The sequence below is a fragment of the Periophthalmus magnuspinnatus genome, chromosome 17 (assembly GCF_009829125.3).
Source record: "Periophthalmus magnuspinnatus isolate fPerMag1 chromosome 17, fPerMag1.2.pri, whole genome shotgun sequence".
NCBI classification, from domain to species: Eukaryota; Metazoa; Chordata; class Actinopteri; order Gobiiformes; family Gobiidae; genus Periophthalmus; species Periophthalmus magnuspinnatus.
This window is the reverse complement of record NC_047142.1, coordinates 7,168,190-7,188,417: the sequence shown is the minus strand read 5'-3', so window position 1 is coordinate 7,188,417 and position 20,228 is coordinate 7,168,190. Positions and strand designations below refer to the sequence as shown.

General features: G+C 39.8%; 1 protein-coding gene across 2 annotated transcripts in view; it reads right to left on the bottom strand.

Moving 5' to 3' along the window:
* epha4b (eph receptor A4b) overlaps positions 1 to 19,456 on the bottom strand; it is a 74,173-nt gene extending 54,717 nt beyond the window's left edge. For both annotated transcript variants that reach the window (XM_033982333.2, XM_033982334.2), the window contains exons 1-4: positions 19,294 to 19,456; positions 6,827 to 6,891; positions 806 to 1,006; positions 27 to 134 (exon numbers count right to left, since the gene is read on the bottom strand). In XM_033982333.2, the coding sequence (XP_033838224.1) occupies positions 27 to 134; positions 806 to 1,006; positions 6,827 to 6,891; positions 19,294 to 19,402 (483 nt within the window). In that variant the 5' untranslated portion in view covers positions 19,403 to 19,456. The remainder of the gene's footprint in view (positions 1 to 26; positions 135 to 805; positions 1,007 to 6,826; positions 6,892 to 19,293) is intronic.
* Positions 19,457 to 20,228: the final 772 nt, after the last annotated feature.

The following is a 20,228-nucleotide window of genomic DNA, read 5'->3' as shown; positions in this document are numbered from 1 at the left end:
TGATTACTCTTATGTAACTTCCATACCTGTGTAAAACTCTCATCTGCAGCGATTGTATCTATCTTGACGTACTGACTCTCTTTGATGAACCACAGGTTGGGATTGTTGGACTCATAGTAGTACATGTTGAATGTCTGCAAGAGAACGCAACACTTGTCAAAGTTATGAAATTGAAGTTATCAGACAAGGCCTAAAGTGGACAATGTAAAGTGTAGGAGACAATGGGAACAAGTATCAATCCAATGTGATATATTTTCTGCAGTTCTGATCCACTGCTTCTCCTGCATCTCAGCCCATCTGTCTGTACGGCCAGTGAGCTGCGTGCAAACTCCAGCCTGTGTGGAGCTCATTCTGCTGAAGTAATGAGAGCGTGGAGTGGCAGGGGGCACTCTCAGATGGTCAAGTGAAAACTGAGGAGCTACAGTATTACTCAGATGAGAGACTGGGCACTACAGTCAAAATGATAGTCATGAATTGAGAGTGTAAAAGTATTTGGAGAAGTGCATTTTTATGTATTTGCTATTGCTCTGGGTTTTGTTTATTGTGGAAAAGGTAAAATTGTATATTATGCAAATTCAACTATGTTTCAAACTTTCAAAAGTCTTATTTCATCTGCCAAAAGGACATTTTTTAAAAATACTTTGGAATCATACCACAACATGTTGAGGCAAAGATAAGATAAGACACTTAACAATAGAGTACCAAGAGTTTACTGACTCTAACACTCATTAATTCTAACAAGTAAATTATTTTTATACATAACATATATAATATAACAGTAGCCAGTGTGTGATTGTGTGCAGACCTCTTTGCAGGTGCCGGGCACTCCGGGCAGGCTGTTACAGTCCCTCAGAGTGAACTTGATCTCGATGTAGACTCTCTGTGCTCCCTCTCTGCTGATGTGCCGTGTTCTCAGCCAGTTGTTCTGGTTCGCCTCCATCACATTACAGACCTGGTAGGTTCGCATGGGCGTGTTCCTCTCATCCATCACACTGATCTCTTCCCACTGAGGAACACACAGCAATGTTAAAAACAGCATTAAATGTACCATTTGTCACACAAAATAGCAGCAGAATGAATGCACGGGCTCACCACTCCAAAGATCTGACCTGCTTGTCTCCATGGTGACACATTTAATGCCATACTTTGGAGACAAGTAGGTGGTGAACCCTCTAATGGAAAAGTGTAATTGTAGCTTTGACAAATACTTTGTATGTTTTTACGTTTACTGGTTCCTGGCTACTTTGCATTCACATCATTCATTCGGTTGAATAAGTAATGCTATATGTATTCAATAAATGCAAGGCCACTTTGACATGAGAGGCTCCAAAAGACTGTTCATCATCGGTGTACAAAGGACATCTCGAGACTTGCAATTACTCATGGGAAACTAGCTCTGGTTCAGTGAAGTGTGCCTCTTTCTGTGGTGAAAAAGCATGGCGTGTCTGTTTGATTATGAGTGATGGACTGTGTCATACTGAAGGACTGCCTTTGTCTGTGTGCACAAGTATATTTTCCTAGAGTCAATGCGATATTCAACACTTCTATAGGAGTTTGTGGTCTGAAGAGAAGCTAGAGAACAAGGAGGACTAGGCCGGACAGAGCTACTTTGTCTGCCGTCATCTGCTGCCATCTGGTTCCACTTCTGACTACGGGCCAGTAATTGAGAACACTTCTTACACCAGGAAAACATTTCAGTCCACACACCAACCACACACGCACACACACTTAAACATGAAGACATACCCTAGACTTAAAATCCTATACAGCACAAATCCAATTTCACTTTCTTAAAAAAAGAAAATAAACGCTTGCGGTTTCAATGTCTTCTGATCCACTTAAAGAGAAGCTTGCTAGATCCTGCAAGAGACACACGCAAAATTCTCTACAGCTGTACGAAGGCACAAAAGCTCTCAATTGTGGTCAAACTTGAGTGGACCACCATCTTTGCTCCAAGCTTCCTGTCATCATGCTAAGACTGAAGCTTTAGGATGCATGGAGGTGAGCGCATCTCATTTTCGGTCACTGAAAAACATGAACGCAAGCGCACCTGCCATGACCACACACTTCTAAAATTAAAATGCCAAATTATAGTACAACAAAAGCAACTATGCAATGACTACTGCTATAAAAGGTTAAAAGCAGCTAGTTGTGTGTGGTTTTGTGATCCTGATCTGATGTGATGGTCCAGCAGCACAGCAAAAGCATGTCACATTTCACCTTCAAATGCAAAGTGCTTAAACAGAACCGCGCGGCCTTCTTCTTTGCGAGCTCTCTTGATTATAATCTCTATATGTTGAACCACACGCTCCGCTGTGTATGCCTGCCCAAAGCCCTCTTGATCTTGACCCAAGCACTTTGCCATGAGCAGGAGGAGAAAGGGAGCTAGGGCTGCACTCGTCTGGAATAAATGTCACTGACAACCTATTCAGTTACATAATAAGTGGTTCAATGACAATTTTATGGACAAAAGCAACTAGGTGCATGCGATAGTGAAGTGTAAACACATTTCAACACTCATTTATCTCTGTTTGGATGGTTTGGTATTGGTATTATCTTAGTTTTAGGTCTGATATGTCCTGATTATCTGACCTGCTTAAGGCCTGGGTTGATGTCATTCTTGCTATAGTCCTGTAGCGATGCAGTTCAAGTGGTTTAAGTTTTGGTTAGTTCTGGTCTAGACCTGTTTGATGATCATACATAGAACTGTTTAATCTTTTAAGTTTAATTTAGGATCGATTTAAACACCCATTCATTCTCAGTCTCATTAAGCAACGCGTTTTTTCCACATATTGGCCATATTTTTCTCCTTGGTTTTGACCTGTGTAGGGCTATGATTACTCGAGTCCAATCTCCTTGGAAAGCCAAATATTTTCAGAGGTGGTGCATAGAGCTGAGAAGAAAATGAAGGAGAGAGAAAATGAATGTTTAGAAATTACGAGCACCGCGTCTGGCAGCTAAACGGACCCATCTGTGTGGAGCTGAGACCAGTCGGACATCACAGGACGGCGCGCGCACACAAACTCACACGCACACACAAAACCAAGTCCATGGGGAGTGGTGATTAAGGCAGTTATGGGAATAGTCATTGAGGGATAAAGAGAGCTTTATGATGTCTTTGTTTATTTCTTTGTGGGCCCAGTTTGGAGTGGCTGGATTACTGCCACTTACTGCGCTATACGATTTGGTGCTCTAGTTGGCAAGGCTGTTCATTGTCACTTGAGCGTGTCCTAAAAGAACAGGTGTGTTGTTTGAGTCAGGATCTTGAGCTATCGGAAGTAGGTTATGGGTTAGTTTGTTGGATTATATCGTACTTTCATTGTACTTTTCAGGAACAGGTCAAGCCAAAAGAATTTTTATTTGCCTTATTTTCCTAAATATCCTTCACATGCAAGATTAGTATGAAATAATGACATGGGTAAAGGATTTAACCTCTGAACGAGCATTTAAACTCAAACATCAGTGCAATAATCTGATATTTATTTTATTTTACTAATGAATAGCGGTGTCAAAATGTATAATTCATGACGAAACATGACGATTTAACTGGTCCTAATGATGTCTTTACATTCACATTTAATTTTAATTCACATTGATGGCCATTCTTCTGTGACCAAATGTATGAAAAATGAAACAGGAACAGCCAAATCAAAAGCATTTTACATTTAGGTGGACTTTTTTTCACTTTAAGAAAGCAGCACAGTGTAAAAACTTGAGCAAGGCTGAAAAGTTTTATGCATCAACAAATGGCAACCAGTAAAAAAACAATAGTATAGAAAAGAAATATTTCATTTTGCAGCGAAACGTCTTCACTCCTACAACTTTTTGCTCAGTTGACAGATTTTATATTTTCCTTTTACTATGGATCAGACCCGGACGACTGAGGGATTACCCAGACATCTTTGGGCTTTGTAATGTAACAAAAGTGACCTCTGGCATGTCAAAAGACGTACTTGTTGTCAGTTAATATGTTGACATTCGTGTTGGCGAGCTCTAATTAACATGTTGAAAAGAAGCCGACCCTCCTCAACCCTCAATCACCTTAGCCAATCAGAACGCTGCTCGCCTGATTGCTTTGAAGTGAAGCAGAGATGTCGAATCAGTCTAAGTTCAACCAGCTTAGCATAATATCCCTGCTTTTGCAATCACCCGATGGTTTCACCTATGAGGATAATTGGCCTGCAAAGTCTGGAATGGCTTTAGCGGTGACAAGAGCAGAAGTTGAACATAGAGGGACCACGGAGGGGGCGTCCATGTTGAAGCATCATTAGTTCGTATCTGTTTTATGTCCCTCACTGGGAACACCCTCGGCTAGTGACAGAAGTGGGTCGCTCTGCCCGTCTCCACCATATCCGGCGCTGCATGGCTTGGATTAAAGTTAACCTCGGGGGGTCAAGTGTGGGTTTGGGCTAATTCAGGTAGACAGTGGTTTGTGATTGGTTGAAATTGGCTCTTGTTTAGCCCATTCTGTGGCTCTAAATGCGAAAGGTCAACTAGATAATCCCTCCTTATATGAAACTTCAGAATGGCTGGTCCTGTCACCGGCCTTTCTGAGCTGCTGCCCTTTCTGCTCCCCTCAGCGCTCAAACTATGGAAATATTTTGACAGATATCATTCTGTTTTGACATAATTTTAAACTATTTCAGGTCAAGTTGTCATTCTTGCAAGATACGATAAGACAGAAGACCTTTTTTTGAACAAGTAAAACTATCTTCCAAATTAATCGTAGTTGTGATGAGTGTGTAATAGTATCATTCAATATTAAAGCTGCACTATAGAACTTTTTGGGGATTTACAGGCGTTTTTATCATTGAAACCAACCTGGAGAACATTCTAAGAAAAGCAATAACATCGCCCTTCCACCAGAAAAGTTACACAGTGCACGTTAAATGAGCATAAAGTGTTTTGAGGATTGCGACCAAACCCATACAAACGCCCTTTTCTCATGGAGGCTAACAGCTTTCTCACGTTCATGTTCTGCAAGAGTCAATGACAAGAAAGATGAAAGCCCGGACTTAACCAGCTTAATTAAATATAGCAATTTCCCTGTCCAGATTAGGCGTCTGATAGAGTTAGAGCTGGAACAAACATGGGGAAGCCCTTGTCCCTTGTGTTTTTATCAATGTGGCTTGTTAGTCGCACTAACTGTGGGAAAATAGTCTCATGATTCTAATGATACCTGCTGTTTAGTTTTAGAATTTCACACTCTTTTGCGCCATCAGGATGAACACAGAACCCTTAGCGGATATTTCAGCAGCTTTTATTGATATTTCACATTTTGGTTGTTGTTTATTTGTTTTGTGAGCCGTGCTAAAGTGATTATAGAGTCGTTACAAATTATTACAATTGCCATAGGATTTCACTGTCTGGTACTGCACTGTTCTTCAATATAACTCACATTACTGTTTATTAAAAGGTTTATAGAGTACTTTGACCTCCACTTTTGACAATTTATGATGAGAAACTTTGGTAACTGTAAAACTGACACTATTCACTGCTATGACCTTTTAAGAAGTTTGTGAATTTACAAGCCGCAAAGTTTTTTCTATTTTGAAAAGAGGCTATTGTAAAAAGCTGTCCTGCATTTTTTTTCCCCCAAGTAAATCTGGCATTGTACACTGGAAATTACAACATTTACAGTTTATGCTTCAGGACTTCAACTGCCAAACTTATACCACATGTTTTGCCTTTGTCCATGCGCAAGTTCATTTTTCCCATAAATAACTCGCTGGTCCAAAATGAGATTGACCTTCTTAGGCACAGATGGAAAGGATTGTGTTCTTCTGAAAGCACCTATGCAATCAAAGCCAAATAAACACGCCGTGGCTGCACAATCAGACCATGTCAGTTAGGTGAACTTGATATCCTTGGTCGCACACTGTAGGCCTGTTTCCTCGCTGCACCCAAACCATGAAATACTGTGTGGCATCCTGCGATTTACCACAGTATATAGTATAATGGTGCAATGGAAGTGTGACTCAAGGGGCAATAGAATGGATTCAGATCTATTCAGTGGTTCTAGTGCAGGACTGACATACAGAACGAGCTCTTATTTATGCCTTGAATGCTTTGGGCTTCCGTTCTCTTGATGTGATATGGCTGAACTCCCTCAACCCCTATACCTGCGAAAGGGCTTCTTACGCAACTCACTTGGAGCAGCACCAGTCTACATAGGTTACATAAGTGATATTTAGGCCCGCGTCCTCCTCAGTTCTATCCCCCAAAATTTGTGACCCGTGAATAACGGCTCTCTCCAGTGGCACAGCGTTTTCAGCACACTGGAAATAATTTGTAAATTCCCAAGCACTGAATCCCAATTTAGACCACACAACAAGCGAGAGCTGCCTAAAAGCAACTTCTACCACTCAGATTTGAATGCTATTTTATGGACTACGAATATTCTTCTTAATTGTATACATTTTTTTTTATATATATATGGCGATAAAAATTGAATTGTGACCTGTTAAGATATGCTGTGCAATTTTTCTGTTTAATGTAGCTCTATACTCAAACACACACTTTTCCACACTACTCCAAGTCAGTGGCAGTTGCATTTAACCAACTACAGTGACATGTGAACTTTCTGAAAAATTACTTTATTTACCCCTTCAAGGAAAAATAAAGACACTGATGGCATATCCTTATCATGAAAATGCAACATTTTTTTGCACATGGCCCACCTCTACATGAAATTATGCAAAATGAATATTGTAAATATGTTCCGATAATAGTGGCACAGTTTTTCTTTTCTTTTCACTCATTACTGTTCATCCAAGGGGCCTATTGCATTTGTATTCTACTGCAGTGTATACTGCTGTATACTCACCCCTTCATTTGGATATGCCTCCCAGCCCAGGTCAGCCAAAGCGGACATAGAATCCAACAATGTAACTGCAAAAAATAGGAAGAGAACAAAGGCATAAGCAACCATGTAAACACTGTAATCATGTTTAATTCTCCTTTCTGGAGCCAAACTTTGTTATGAAATCATATACAAGCGGTTTGTTTGTGCTATATGTGCAAGACAGCAGCAGAATCAGCAAACCTATAATTTTCACTTTTAGATTACAATAGTTGCAGCTGTTATGATCCAAAAGAACAAAAAGCCAGACAGAATGGTCAAAGCAATGGATGATAACAAGATATCCATGTTTTTTCACAAATTTCACAAATAGACTGCAGAGGTAAAACTAAAATTAAACTTAAAATAACGTCAATCAAGTAAAGGTGAAAGTACTCCAGAAAATCACACTAGACTATTATTATTATGAAAAGCTCTGTGGACGCGCTGCAATCTTAATCACATCTACTGATTAAAGCATAAAGCTGACTAAAGCATCTACTGATTTAATGGATACAGCATTTACCCCCAAACCGAGGCAGTAAGTTTCTTTGTTTTCGTCTTTCTGAACACACATGACACGACCCTTTTCTTTAAGGTCAAAACATTCTTAGCCCACAGGCCCCAGATGAAACATATTTTTCCTACAGGCCATAAACTGTCACTTTGAATGCTTGCACTTGATTCTCACCCTGTACCCTTCAAGTAAGAATAAGAATTATTTGCTTTGTACTCCCATGCAAGCTCCCATAAGGCAGTGTGACCCTCCATACGTGCCTGCACATGGACTGCCCTGGCTGTCTCCTGCTGGCAGTGTGAGGGTGACAGGAGGAAGAGGAACAAGGAGACTGTGAGGAGGTGAAAATGAAAAGTCAGGAAGCAGCAGAGAGGTGCTTGGGTCTGCAGGAGGCATATTGGGAAAGCAGCTTGGAGAGAGGAGCAAAGGGTTCTGCACCTGTGTCTGTTGAGTTGTTTTAGATTGGATCAGTCTGTGCATGTGGATACTTTTGTGGTTTTGTTTTGTGGTGTTGTCACGATACTAAAATTTCAGACTCAATTTTGAAACCAAAAAAGCTCATTCCTCCATATCAGTTTTGAAATCCACCTTTTTTATGAAAATGGAACCCCACATCATCTCTATATTATAATGTCATTTTAAACACTTGATAATAAATATTTCACAATGTGTCCATATACTACATCTGAAAAGGTTCAAGACCATCCACAGACTTAATACTTGTACTAGTTTTAGATTAGTACCTTCATAACAAACATGAAACAAACCCAGACTCTTGCAGATTGCGTTCTCCTTAATTTATTCTATTAGAAATGTTGGGAAAATGGAAACGCATGGAAACGAGCTACATTTACTTAGCCAACACAGCCAATCACAGCCCAGGGAATCTCCGCAGACACCGAAGAGACTAACATCAACAACATTAATAACAAAGGTTGACACGGAAACGCTAGCACTGGGACTAACAATTTTACGTAGCTCAGCTGGTTTATTTTTACATGAGAAAAACATGAGAAAATATATTTTTTGAGTTACACTGTGGTAAATTGGGGCAACAAAATGTCTCGAGACTAGAATGAGATTTGATTGCTGTTTATATTTGTTAGTAGTAATGTTTGTAATGGTGGTGTTAGTTCATTTACAAAAGAGGACTAAAAAATGAATCTAATCCTTAAAGTTTTTGCCTGGTAAAACTGACCCAAGTCATCATTTTGGCGTGTGAATAATTCATTTGAGAGTAACACTTTAACCATGCACCACTTTAGAGAATGGCACATTTTATTGATCCTTTATTAGCTGTGTATATCTATGAGCGTTTAAACCACTACACTTTCATATTCCATCCATTTTTTATGAGCTAACCGGAGCACTGGCCCGGATAAGTGCAATGAAAACTAGCACACATTCCAATGAGACTAATCAATTAATAGAGAGCAGTTGAGAGTTGCATGTTTACCGTCACCTCTGGAGCTGCACACTGCCTGCAGGTATCCACAAGCAAAGCATAAACATTCACCAGGCTCCCCTCTCTCTCTGCCCTTCTCTCTTCTGTGTGGTTATAAGTGAATATAGGCTCTCCACGGCCACCTGCACCATGACAGAGAGGAGAGACGCCACGCTGTATTAAGGTATGTTTGTGAGAATAATGGTATAGAATGCACAGCGCCCAGATTGAATAATGCAAACAGGAAATACAGGGAGACATGTAGCAAAACGAAAGGTCAGAGATAGAGCCCGTCATATGAGCGAGGTAACTCACTCCATTGGCATTTGAGTGGCGTACACAAGCAGAACATAATAGCATAATAACATGATTTCAGGATGCGATGGAGAGCGGTAGTATTTTCAGATAAAAAGATAAAAGAGATTGCGTTTGTTGAATTAGGTAAATTGTCTGTCACGAACACGGACCATTATGCTTTCATACTCTCACTACCTGGGTAATTTTCTCACAGTGCTTTGCAACAATATTGAACAAAACATTCCATTCTCAGTGGCTTTAGTTTTGACATTTAAAAGTTGTGCCTGATACACCGTCACACTGACTCATGTAAAACAGTTGAATAATCTATAATCACAAATGCATGGTGAATAAGAATAGCTGGGGAATCATTATTTTGTTGTTGAAAGCAAAGGGATTGGCAACTGAATGAAACTACAGGTAAATAGACGATGTTTTAAAAAGCTGAGCACAAGCTGGTATAGTTTAAAATATATTAGAACAGACTTGGAAAATATGACACATGATGAAATGACTATATAATGTGATGTTTGAACTCGTGTTGACTCCATTTTTATTCAAATCTAATTATACCACAATAGTAGTAACAATAGTGTGCAGAGTTTGTCCTTCATCTGACAGAAGCAAAGACATTGGTCAGTTGAATATTTGTGAGTGAAATTTTAGATTTTACATCTCAAGGTTTGGCTTAATAACACTCACCACTCTTGAGTGGCTTACCACAGTGTTAAGAGCACAGCCTTACATTTCATTAGGACATAGTTTTAAAGCAGTTATCCCTGAGTAAGGTGCATCAATTTGCCTAAGTGAATCTTTGACTCCACTTTGTTACATCTAGGGTCCCAGAGTTTCTCATTAAAACACAGCTCCTTGTGCTACAACAGCGGGCTATGCTAATGTGTGGCTCAGGCCATTAGAGCTCCTGTCCAGTGGGTCTGCTGGGACACACCGGTGCAACCATAAACCTGTGCATCAACACTTTCTCTGCTCCGCTCACACCTCCTGTCAATACCACTTATCACTTGTAATCAATGGGCTGCCTCATCCATAATGGATAAGCTATAGCTTCCTGTCTGCTGACCTGGACACTATTTGACAAATAAAGTTCACTCAAACTAAAGCTACAGTGGTGGTAATGTGCATCTGTGGTTCATCAATGGTGAAGGATGGTTCAGCATCACAACAATAAAACAATATCACAGGGGCAAGCCAAAGTGTTTTGGACACAATCAATCAAAAGACTTGGAGATATGGCAAAAACAAAACCAAAGATTAGCACATTTTTTTCTCATATTGAAGTGTTTGTTATTTAAAAAATATCCACAAGTCCAAAGTTGGAATTCTGCTCCAACCAACATGCTTTTCCTAATATGAGACAGATTGAAGAAGACCTCTTGATTTAAAAAAAAAAAAAAAAGCTGATCATTGTCATTTTAAAACAATTGCATCTTGATTTGATTTGATCGATAGCACAGTGCAACCCAATAATCACTTCTTTTTTTTTTTTTACTTTTCAAAACAAGACTTGATTAAAGTGATAATGATAGAAACTTTGTGCAATAGGTAAATAATAAATCCCTTGCTCTCATCATGTGTGCTGATTACTGAGAGACTTGTTGGGTTACACAGAGATACTGTCTTATTGATCCCAGCTCTCAGGTTCACATTTTCTGAGTGTAAGACGAGGAGCAGAGGAGGAAGTCCCTGCTTTTCTCCAGCACCAGTTCTCCACCAGGGCTATGAAAACTCAATCCACTCAATAACATTTCTGCATCTCTCTGCCACCCCTTGTCTTTCTTGTTTTCTATTTGCATAATGGTTTGTCTCTCTCTCTCTTTTTCTCTCTTGTTGGTCAGCATCCACTTCTTGAGCAGTGAGAAGCTGTGATCCACCTGCCAACAATCAAACCGCGCTGCCAACAGCCGGACTGGCACACAAAGACGCCCCTAGAATACACACTCGCACAATATGTGACTACACAATGAGCTCATGTTATACTGGAAGAGGAAGACAATAAAATGCTGCCATGCCCATATTTAACAAGTTAATTAAAAGCCTATGATATTTAAAATTAGTTTATGGTGTTTTATGATGTGAGAAAAAATAGCTTTTTTTAAGAAATCTGAAGTCATGTCTGCATAATACTACTACAGAGCTGCTTTATGAAAAGGACAAATCATAATCACGGTCATTTGGTTCATTTAGTGATTTTTACTTTAAACTATTATACACTGTCAAAGGTCAACTTACAAAAAAAATAAACTTGCTGTTATCTTGTTTTAAAAGCTACTAAAGATCAGGTTATGGCGCAGAGATGATTCAGAACAGAGTTAAGTTTTCTATTACACCACATTTAGAATCAGTTCAATAAAACTGAAACTGTTCTCCCCATTTGCCACAAAGGTCAAAAATAGTTGATGTTGAAGTATTTAATAAAAGCAGATTTTCCCTGTAAAACTTCTAGGTCAAAAGTGAAATATTTCTTTGTCTGGTCACGGCTCAACTGTTCTTTTAAAACAATACAATACTATACTATCTATATCTGTAATACGCTCTTCTTTCATTCATGCTTTCCATATGGGCCTCTATTGACAATAAGTGCGTTCACCTCGGGGCTTGCCTCCTGATTGCCCGATACTGCATCTCTGTGACATGGGATCATAAGTTGCTCACATGCGCTGTACTCAGGCCCTCGCAGCGCTCCTCTGAGAGAAGCCTTCTCCATCACTCTGAGGGTTGTCAAAGGCAACCAGTGGACCACGAGTGTGAGATGATGGAGTGAAGGACTTGAGCTCTGAACTTTGGCAATTATATAAACCGCTAACAACCACAACTATGAGTATGAGTTATAATGTCAAACCACTCATAACATAAACAAGTATTTTCTCGCATTCATTAAAACAGCATACCTTCATCTTAGACATATTTCTTTACAAATTTACCTCTGCAGCTGTGAACTATATAGTAGACATTTACAAACAATAAACAGAATAATTTGTATACCCTCAAGACATTTTTTATGTAATCTTTATGAAGATACACTGAAGAAGATGCTTGTTCCATATTTGTCCTGTGCACATGTGGCAGAGTAGCGTCGTCAACTGTATAGACGATATCCAGTGGTGGAATGTAGCAAAGTAAAATTTGTTAAGTACTGCACTTAGGTAAAATGTTTTGATATCTGTACTTTACTTAAGTTCGTTTTAAACTGGATACTTTTTACTTTTACTTCATTACATTTGAGAGCAGGTATATGTACTTTCTACTCCACTACATTTTTGAATAGGACTGTAGTATTTTCTAAGTATTTTTTTTATTATTGTTTGAGACCTGCAGAAAAGGCTGAGGGTTTATTTTTAACACATTCCTAATTTGAGCAAAACAAAACAAAACAAAACAAAACAATACAGCTAGAATAAAAAAGATCGATTCAATTGTTTCTGTTTAACAAAATTCAGCACAAAATTGTATCAAAATCAGTACATTTGAAGCTTTATTAGATGTCAAAATCTGTGTGAAATGCTACTCTTACTTAATCTTTAAGTACATTTTTAAACAGGTACTTTTATTTTTACTTAAATAGTTGTTGTTTTTTTCACGTCATACTATACTTATTTTTTGCTCTGGTATCTGTACTTAAGTACCAAAATAAAGTACTTCTTCCACCACTGGCCATATCCACTGACAATGCCACTTGATCACAGCCTCGTCTGTACACATTTGGTCCATATGTGAGCTGCTGGTGCTGTGAGTTATAGTAATATCACTATGTTTTTTTAATAAGCTACATTTGCAACAAACACGAAAATATACTTGCACAATTTGCGACCTTGAGAATCCTGCTACTACTCTAAGTAAATGGAGCCAGCCACATCCGCCTCTGCACACAGCCTCTGCACTCACACTGTGACGCATGCTATCATTCATTTAAAGACATGAATTACAATGGCATGTGCGGACTGAGGATATTGGAGGAGCAGGTGTTGGAGGCGCAGGCAAAATTGGAGTGGAATATTGGGAGTGTAGTGAGGTGCCGCTGACAGCCAGGAAAAGACTTGTCACATAAAAGTGTGCTTAGACAGGTGACACACGTATATTTAGCTATAGCACACCTTGGCTAATTATCAGGAGGCTGCGGGGCTCCTAGCACTTCAAACATAAACCAATCTGGTGCACAGTAAACACAAGCAGATGTGTACAAGCAACGCTGCTGTGGGACTATAGTAAACAGCTACAGTTAACGAATGTCCAAAACACAGTCATGAAAACAAGGGCTCCTCGTAAATTAACATACTGATGGTGGGAAAGTATTTTTATAACTGTAATGTGTGAAAACATATTTGCGCATTTTTGTCCAGTTTAATTTTACTGTGGATCATACCTGGACGACTGAGGCATTACACAGATAAATGTTTTTTCCTTGGGCTAATATAAAACTAAGTACTAATGGCTATATTTTACTGTTATGTTATTTTATTGTTTTGTTATTTTATTGCTATGTTTTACTTTAGGTGTAGGTTTAAATCAATAGGCCTAATAAACAATATTAACAGGAATGTGCTATTAATCGGACTTATAAAGGGTATAGAGCCAGCCCTCTGTCAGTAAAAGCATTTGGTTCAGGCGAAGTTCAGACATTGGAGAAAGAAATTTGACATTTTTTGTGCATTAAATGGCAAATTAAAAGTGTCTATTGTTTATATTCAGGAGAATAATAATGAAAGACTTTTTTTTTTTTTTTTTAATGGGATAAAATTAAATAAAATAACTGTCTTTTTCTTGCTTTAAACAACGAAAGAAAACAACTTTTAAATGTTTGGAGCATAAGAATAACCCTTCGTCAAGGAATAAAACTTGTGCCCCAAAATCCCTGACTTTTCTTTTCTATTACGTCCACAGGCATTCATCAGGAGAGACAAAGAGATTGAAGCTTTGGTCAGCAAACACTGGAGATCTGACCCAAATCCCGGTCTGTTTGCCGAGCGGTCTAATGCTGCCTTTCAGCGACACAGCACGAGAGGAGAGACGAGCAAACAACAACACAACAGACCAAGAAAACCGAGAGGAGGCCCAACGCAATCTGGACAAATGAAAGGTCAGGGCTGAGGATGTGTGGGAGTGGGCACCAGCGTGGTCAAGGCCCGGTGACCATGTGAGCAGATGTAAGGGTCAGGGTGAAAGGGGGAGGGGCTTTGTGTTCTGTTCCAACTTCACTCACTCCATCAGGCACTGCACATGATGAGCTGAGGGTCTCTGTGTCTAAATGGACCCCGACAGAAACCGGTCAAGCACTAAACATAACAAATACTAGTCCTTGTTTTTAAAGAGAAAACCACTGGTGCCTGGTTGAAGGTTATAGTGAGAGAGCACAGTTAATGGGCGGTAGAAGGGGTTTGAACACACACATGTGCTGGTTAACAAAATCCAATTCATTTTATGTTTTTAAGTCCAGAGTTTGAAAATACAACCACATCTACATTAGCCTTAATAAAGCATGAACAAATACTTAATTCATAATAAGCAAATCAAGCCTATTAACTACTAAAACAAAAGGTAAGGTTATGAGTAAGGGTTAGGGTTTTAATTAAGTTGTTACGAAGCCTGAATCATTCTTAATAAACTATTTGTTCATGATTAACTCATTTTAAAGTGATACAAAACTGATCCCAACAAACAGAGACATTTAAAAATCACAACAAAGTACTGCATTTCCTAAACCAGCTTTTGTCATAAAACCAGAGTTGTTCCGGAAGTACACATCTCAGTCTAACGTCGCATTAGACACAACGGTTCCTCTCATCGTTGTTTATTTTCCATTCACACACTAATCCTTGAGGTAAGCTCGGTGTAGCAGGATCTAACCCTCTGTCACTGTGGTGTATTTATAAGGCCATCTATCAGGCAGCCGGGGGAATATGTGACACTGTTCCCTGGACCAAGACCACCTAAGTGCCCCCCAGCCATACATTAGACCAGGATGTGTGTGTGTGCATGTGTGTGTATGTGTGGAAGCAGCAGAATAATCCTGTGTTAAGCATATATAGGGGCTACAGCTCATTACAGAAAACATACAGAGGCTGCAGGCAGGGCTCCTGTGGTTATACTGTTATTTAAGGTCATGGAGGGAGGAAAGGGCAAAACAAAGGGAGCGGGAATTTCACAATCTACCATGACAGAAAGTACAATTGTCTTGTTTATGCAGAAATGTAGTTACTGTAGGTTTTTCCGAGATTCTTCCCCAGATTCAGTTTCTAGTTTGCACATGTGACGTGTAGTTGCACTGGTTGGTTTGTTTGTAAGATTATTAGGCTATTGGCCAAGAATCAGAATTTCAAGCATACTCAGATTTGAACAGGATTTCTAAAATGTGACTACTCTTTGTATGTTTAGGCTACGGCGTGTCCTGTGACAACTTAATGGGAGGTATTCACCTAGTCCAGGTCTGGCGCAACTGCACTACAAAGTCAGATGGTTGTCACATCTTAAGTAAAGCTGTCATGGACTCCTTTCCTGTCCTTCTCTTGCCCGTCTTGACAGTTAACGCACCATTTCTCCAAGCTTGGGAGAGTTCAAAAACTGCGACTTGTATTTCAGTTGATCGCTCATCGCACTCTATTATTGTACTGCAGCAACTATTTTTATAAAGTTAGAATAATGGTGGAAAACATGAGCACAAACATCTCAGGAAGAGCTTTAGAATGGACTACAGAGAGATGGCTGCTCTGAGGGGGGCAGATCGAAGGCACTGAGGCAGGGGGCCGCAATGAAGGCAGGGATTAAGTATAAAGCAGTAGCAGGAGGGTGCTCCTGCCAGCCCACTCTCTCCACTCAGATGAGAAGCTAGATCTATATCCTCTTCTGCCCAAGGTCATGGCTGTTACAATCTCCTGGACACACACACATACACAGGCACACATGAGGTATAGCTCTGCCGATAACTACAAGCAACCATTATAGATTAAAGCAATTAAAGCAAAGGTGACCTCTGACCCCACATTATAGCGTAGTCCGGATCTTGTGTGAATCATAAGACGCGGGGCACACTTTACATATGCTTGACTCCGCACTAACGGCTCACCCTCATGTTCACCCTGCACAAGCAATAAGCCCTGAGCCCCCCGCACGCAGCACCCATCAGCGCCGCAGCACCCCGAGGCCAATCCAATGAAAAGCTCAATGTGTAGGCTCAAGATGAAGTGCAGATTACAGTAAGGCCCCAGACCATAAAACAAGCCACGGTCCAAGGAGGATTTTACAGTGCTGGGGCATTCTTGTTTTGCTGCTTTACTGTTAATGAAATCAAGAAACTCAAAAGGTAATGAATGGATGACTGTTATTTAAAGCAGAGCTATTCTGCAAAATCAACTTTTCAGAGCTTTTAATCTTGTTATAGTTGTTTCCCCTTACCATTTACTCATCCAAAATTATTATTTTGAGTGATTTGTACATGCTTGAGCAATCTTTAATCACTTATTTTAAGATTCCATTTTATTGATCAGCCCTCATTTTCACTGCCACCGGTATACGCCCCGTGCTCTCTACCTACTTCATTGATACGCGCAGGATTCGGTAGCGTCATGTACTCATTTTGGTACAAATGAAAAAGATCCGTGGCTTGCTAGCGTGATGTGCAGCTATCAGCCATCAGAGGAGCCGACAGCAGCACGGCTCTTTGTTGTGATGACGTTTATGCCGATGTCAGCTCCCATTGGGCTCCGCAATTTTCTTAAGTTGTTTTATATTAATTTTGCGATTTATAATGTGCAAATTATAACATAATGGTCCATAGATTGTATAGATTATAGATTATAACTATAGAGAAGGCACAAGCACAATATGTCTTCTTTAAGTTATTTGTTGCCTTGATCGTTATTAATAGAATCTAGAATTGTAAATATAAAGAATATTAATGTGTGATGTTAATTGTTGCGCAGCAGAGACCCTGATCTGTTTTAAAGTAAAATCCAGATCCAGATTTGCCTCTGAGTCTGGACTTCTTGTAAAAGAAATCTAGCTGTAAAAGAAATGTCAGCATGTCACTGCGCATCCTAAAATAGATCCAAACAGAAAGGACAGTGTGACAAAAGAGACCTGGAGGAGAGCGGAGAGCTTCATAGTGCCTGGGGCAGCTTACTGGGGATGTGTAGAGCTCCCTCTACTGGTCAAGACAACCACAACACCTCCCTGGCATCTCATTTCATCTCTTTTATATAGAAGATCATCTTTATTACAACAAATAAACAAGCCTATATCCGCTATGGATTTGCTAGTCACACACAATTTTCTTAAATTTGATCAATACCTCAAATCCAGCTCTCATAACAGCCTTCTTTGTAAAATGCCACCAATTTTGCAGCCAATCAATAGCTGCACTGGTAAACTACAATAAGCTTGTTGACAGCTTAACAGTGCTTTGGCCTCTTTGTTTCATCCAAAGCCTTTTGTTCTTAATTGAGCCTTGAGAGAAATATTGGACTTTTTTATGAAATGAGATAGACTCCATAGACAGAGTGGGTGGGAGATACACACAGTGATAAGCACACGTACACAAAAGATGGTACAACGAAAGAGCAATCTTCAAAGCTAAGTGTTGAAGTCACAGCAGGCGAAGGAGAGATAGGAGGCTGTAAGGTAAAAACACTGTGGGAAGTGTTTGGCACAAAGGGGTGTTATTTGGTTTGTGCCCCAATGGAGACATGCGCTAAACACACATGCAGTAAGTGAGTCCTCCAAAGTGCCAATTAGACCAGTCCGGAACAGCAAGACACAGAGAAAGCTAATCAAAATCATTAAGAGCTTCTAATTACTGATCATAGCTATAGCAATTATGTCAATTATTAAACAGCAGTGCATTTGCAAGAACTTAAACAGTGTAAATGAACTTCAAATAATCCATCTGGAAGCTCTTGTTTGCATTAAGATTGCTGGAAGGGCAAATCAACAACAAACAACAGTAAATAACATTGGAATGAATATGTGTGAGAAGGTGTGAGGAGGGAAAAGTCACAAGTGAAGAATTGCAATGGATTTCAAATACTGAAATGATGTATTAATAATATAATTCAGTCATAGAGTTCAGTTTGATCAAAGCAGTAAGTGTAGTTTAGTAAACCTTGAAATTAAGTCTGACATGAAATACAGTGAGATACTAATAGATTTCAATCATTCTGAGTATCCATTGCATACAAGCTCGTGTGATTTGCTTTTTATTACGTTTCACTTTTTTTATTTACTCAGACTAATTTAGACCAATTAATTTAATCAGACCAACATTTCAAATCCATTGTCGCCGACCTCCAACAGTATCCTCGCTTGGTGCCTCTCCTCTCTTTGTCTTTCTGTTACCACTCCTGGGGTTTGTCTGACACACATTGAGTCAGATGTATAGGGTCTATATGTACACAGTGACTTATACTGTTAAATTATCCCTGAGGTAGAAGCTCCAGCTCTAGTGTGGCCTGTCACCTCAAGTCTGTGCTCACTTTTTCTTATTTGAACGCTGCATCTTTCCCACTCGCAGTTGCTCCGTGGAGATGCAGCTTGGTCTCCAACAAACTGATAGAGCCATAGAAAGTATAAGACACATCTCATGGCACTTTGAGCACAAAATCCACATTTAAACAGGTGCTGGTGCCTTCCTTTCCATGCCAAAAATGTTAAAACGGTAATGACATCTTCTCTCTTTTGATAAACTTAACTTAATCACCAACAACAGCTCAGTGCGCACAGATCAGGGATAGTTAGGCTCATGAGTAAATTCATTGCCTGGTTCCAAGCTGAGCATCAATGTTAATATAATAAGTGCGACGCGCGCAGAAGCAGTGTGACAAATTTAACTAACAATAATTGCTGCTCTTCAAGTATATATCCAAATCAGAAAACCACCACTCAATCTTTACGCATCCAAGATTAAGACGCACATGTCGTTCCCTAATGTCGTTATGATAATTATTATAAGTTGAGCTACTTCTATAAAAAGAAGAAGGCACGAGCGAGCAGTGTCTGTCTCCAGCGTGGCAAAACGTGACTATATTTCCCTTGCATGTTTTATAACTAAGTCAAGCACTTAGCGGGAGTCGTCAAACAGTGAGGCATAGAGGTCCCACAGAGGTCCCACAGAGGTCCCATAGAGGTTCTTACGCACCGTGACAACTGCCATACTCCCGGGGAACACACTTTGGAAACCCGCCTTACCTTCATTGTCTGGGTAATTCCGTAAAGCTCCACAAGAAACGAACAGGAAAGAGTAGAGGTAAAAGGACGGATAGATCCACAGTACGCGTGGTGGTGTTGGCGGTGCCATTTTTCAGGCTGCGCTGCGCCCTCGCTGCATCCCTGGTCCGCGGTGTCGAGTCGGTGAGCGCAGCCCGGCGTTTGACGAGTAGGAAAGCAGCGAGAGCGAGCGAGAGAGGGAGGGAGAGGAGAGGAGACGTGGAGGGAGAGGAGAGAGAGGAGAGAGCAGAGGTGGGGACGCCGGGAAGAGACGAGAGGAGGGACCGCGCTCAGCCAACTTGTGTCAATCATATGGTTTGGCACTGAGTTTTACAAAAAGAGCTTCAGAAAGTGATACCATAGGCTACATGTCACGCTGGCTTAAAATACTGCTCTTAAAATAGGCTACTGTACAACAAAAGTAAAGCAGTTTTATCATTAACCTATTTGGAAACTATTTAGAACACTTTTATTTTAGTGCAATCAAAAAACTGTGCCAAATATGAAATCTTAAAGCACATACTTCTGTAATATAGCCTAATTTGGAACAATAATAGACGTTTTGTTTCATGTTACATTCATAAAGCGTTTAATATTTATGATTTACAGCATATTCTCATAATATCAAAGCACAAAGCAGATTGTAAGCAAATCAAAAATGTGAGTGAGTATGAAGCCTAATTCTCAAAACAGCCTTTACACATCAGTATTGACCCTTATTTGCATCTTCATTTACTGGCTTGCTTAATTAACTGAAATTAATGAACTAATGATGTAAAGATTTTGCAAACATTTCTGTCATTTAGGCTGCAGTATAGTTCTGAATAAAACAATGATTAAAAAAAAGCAACAACATGAAACTGCTTCTTATTTGTTTTAATTATCTCCTGTTGTGATCTTCAGAAACACTCATACTC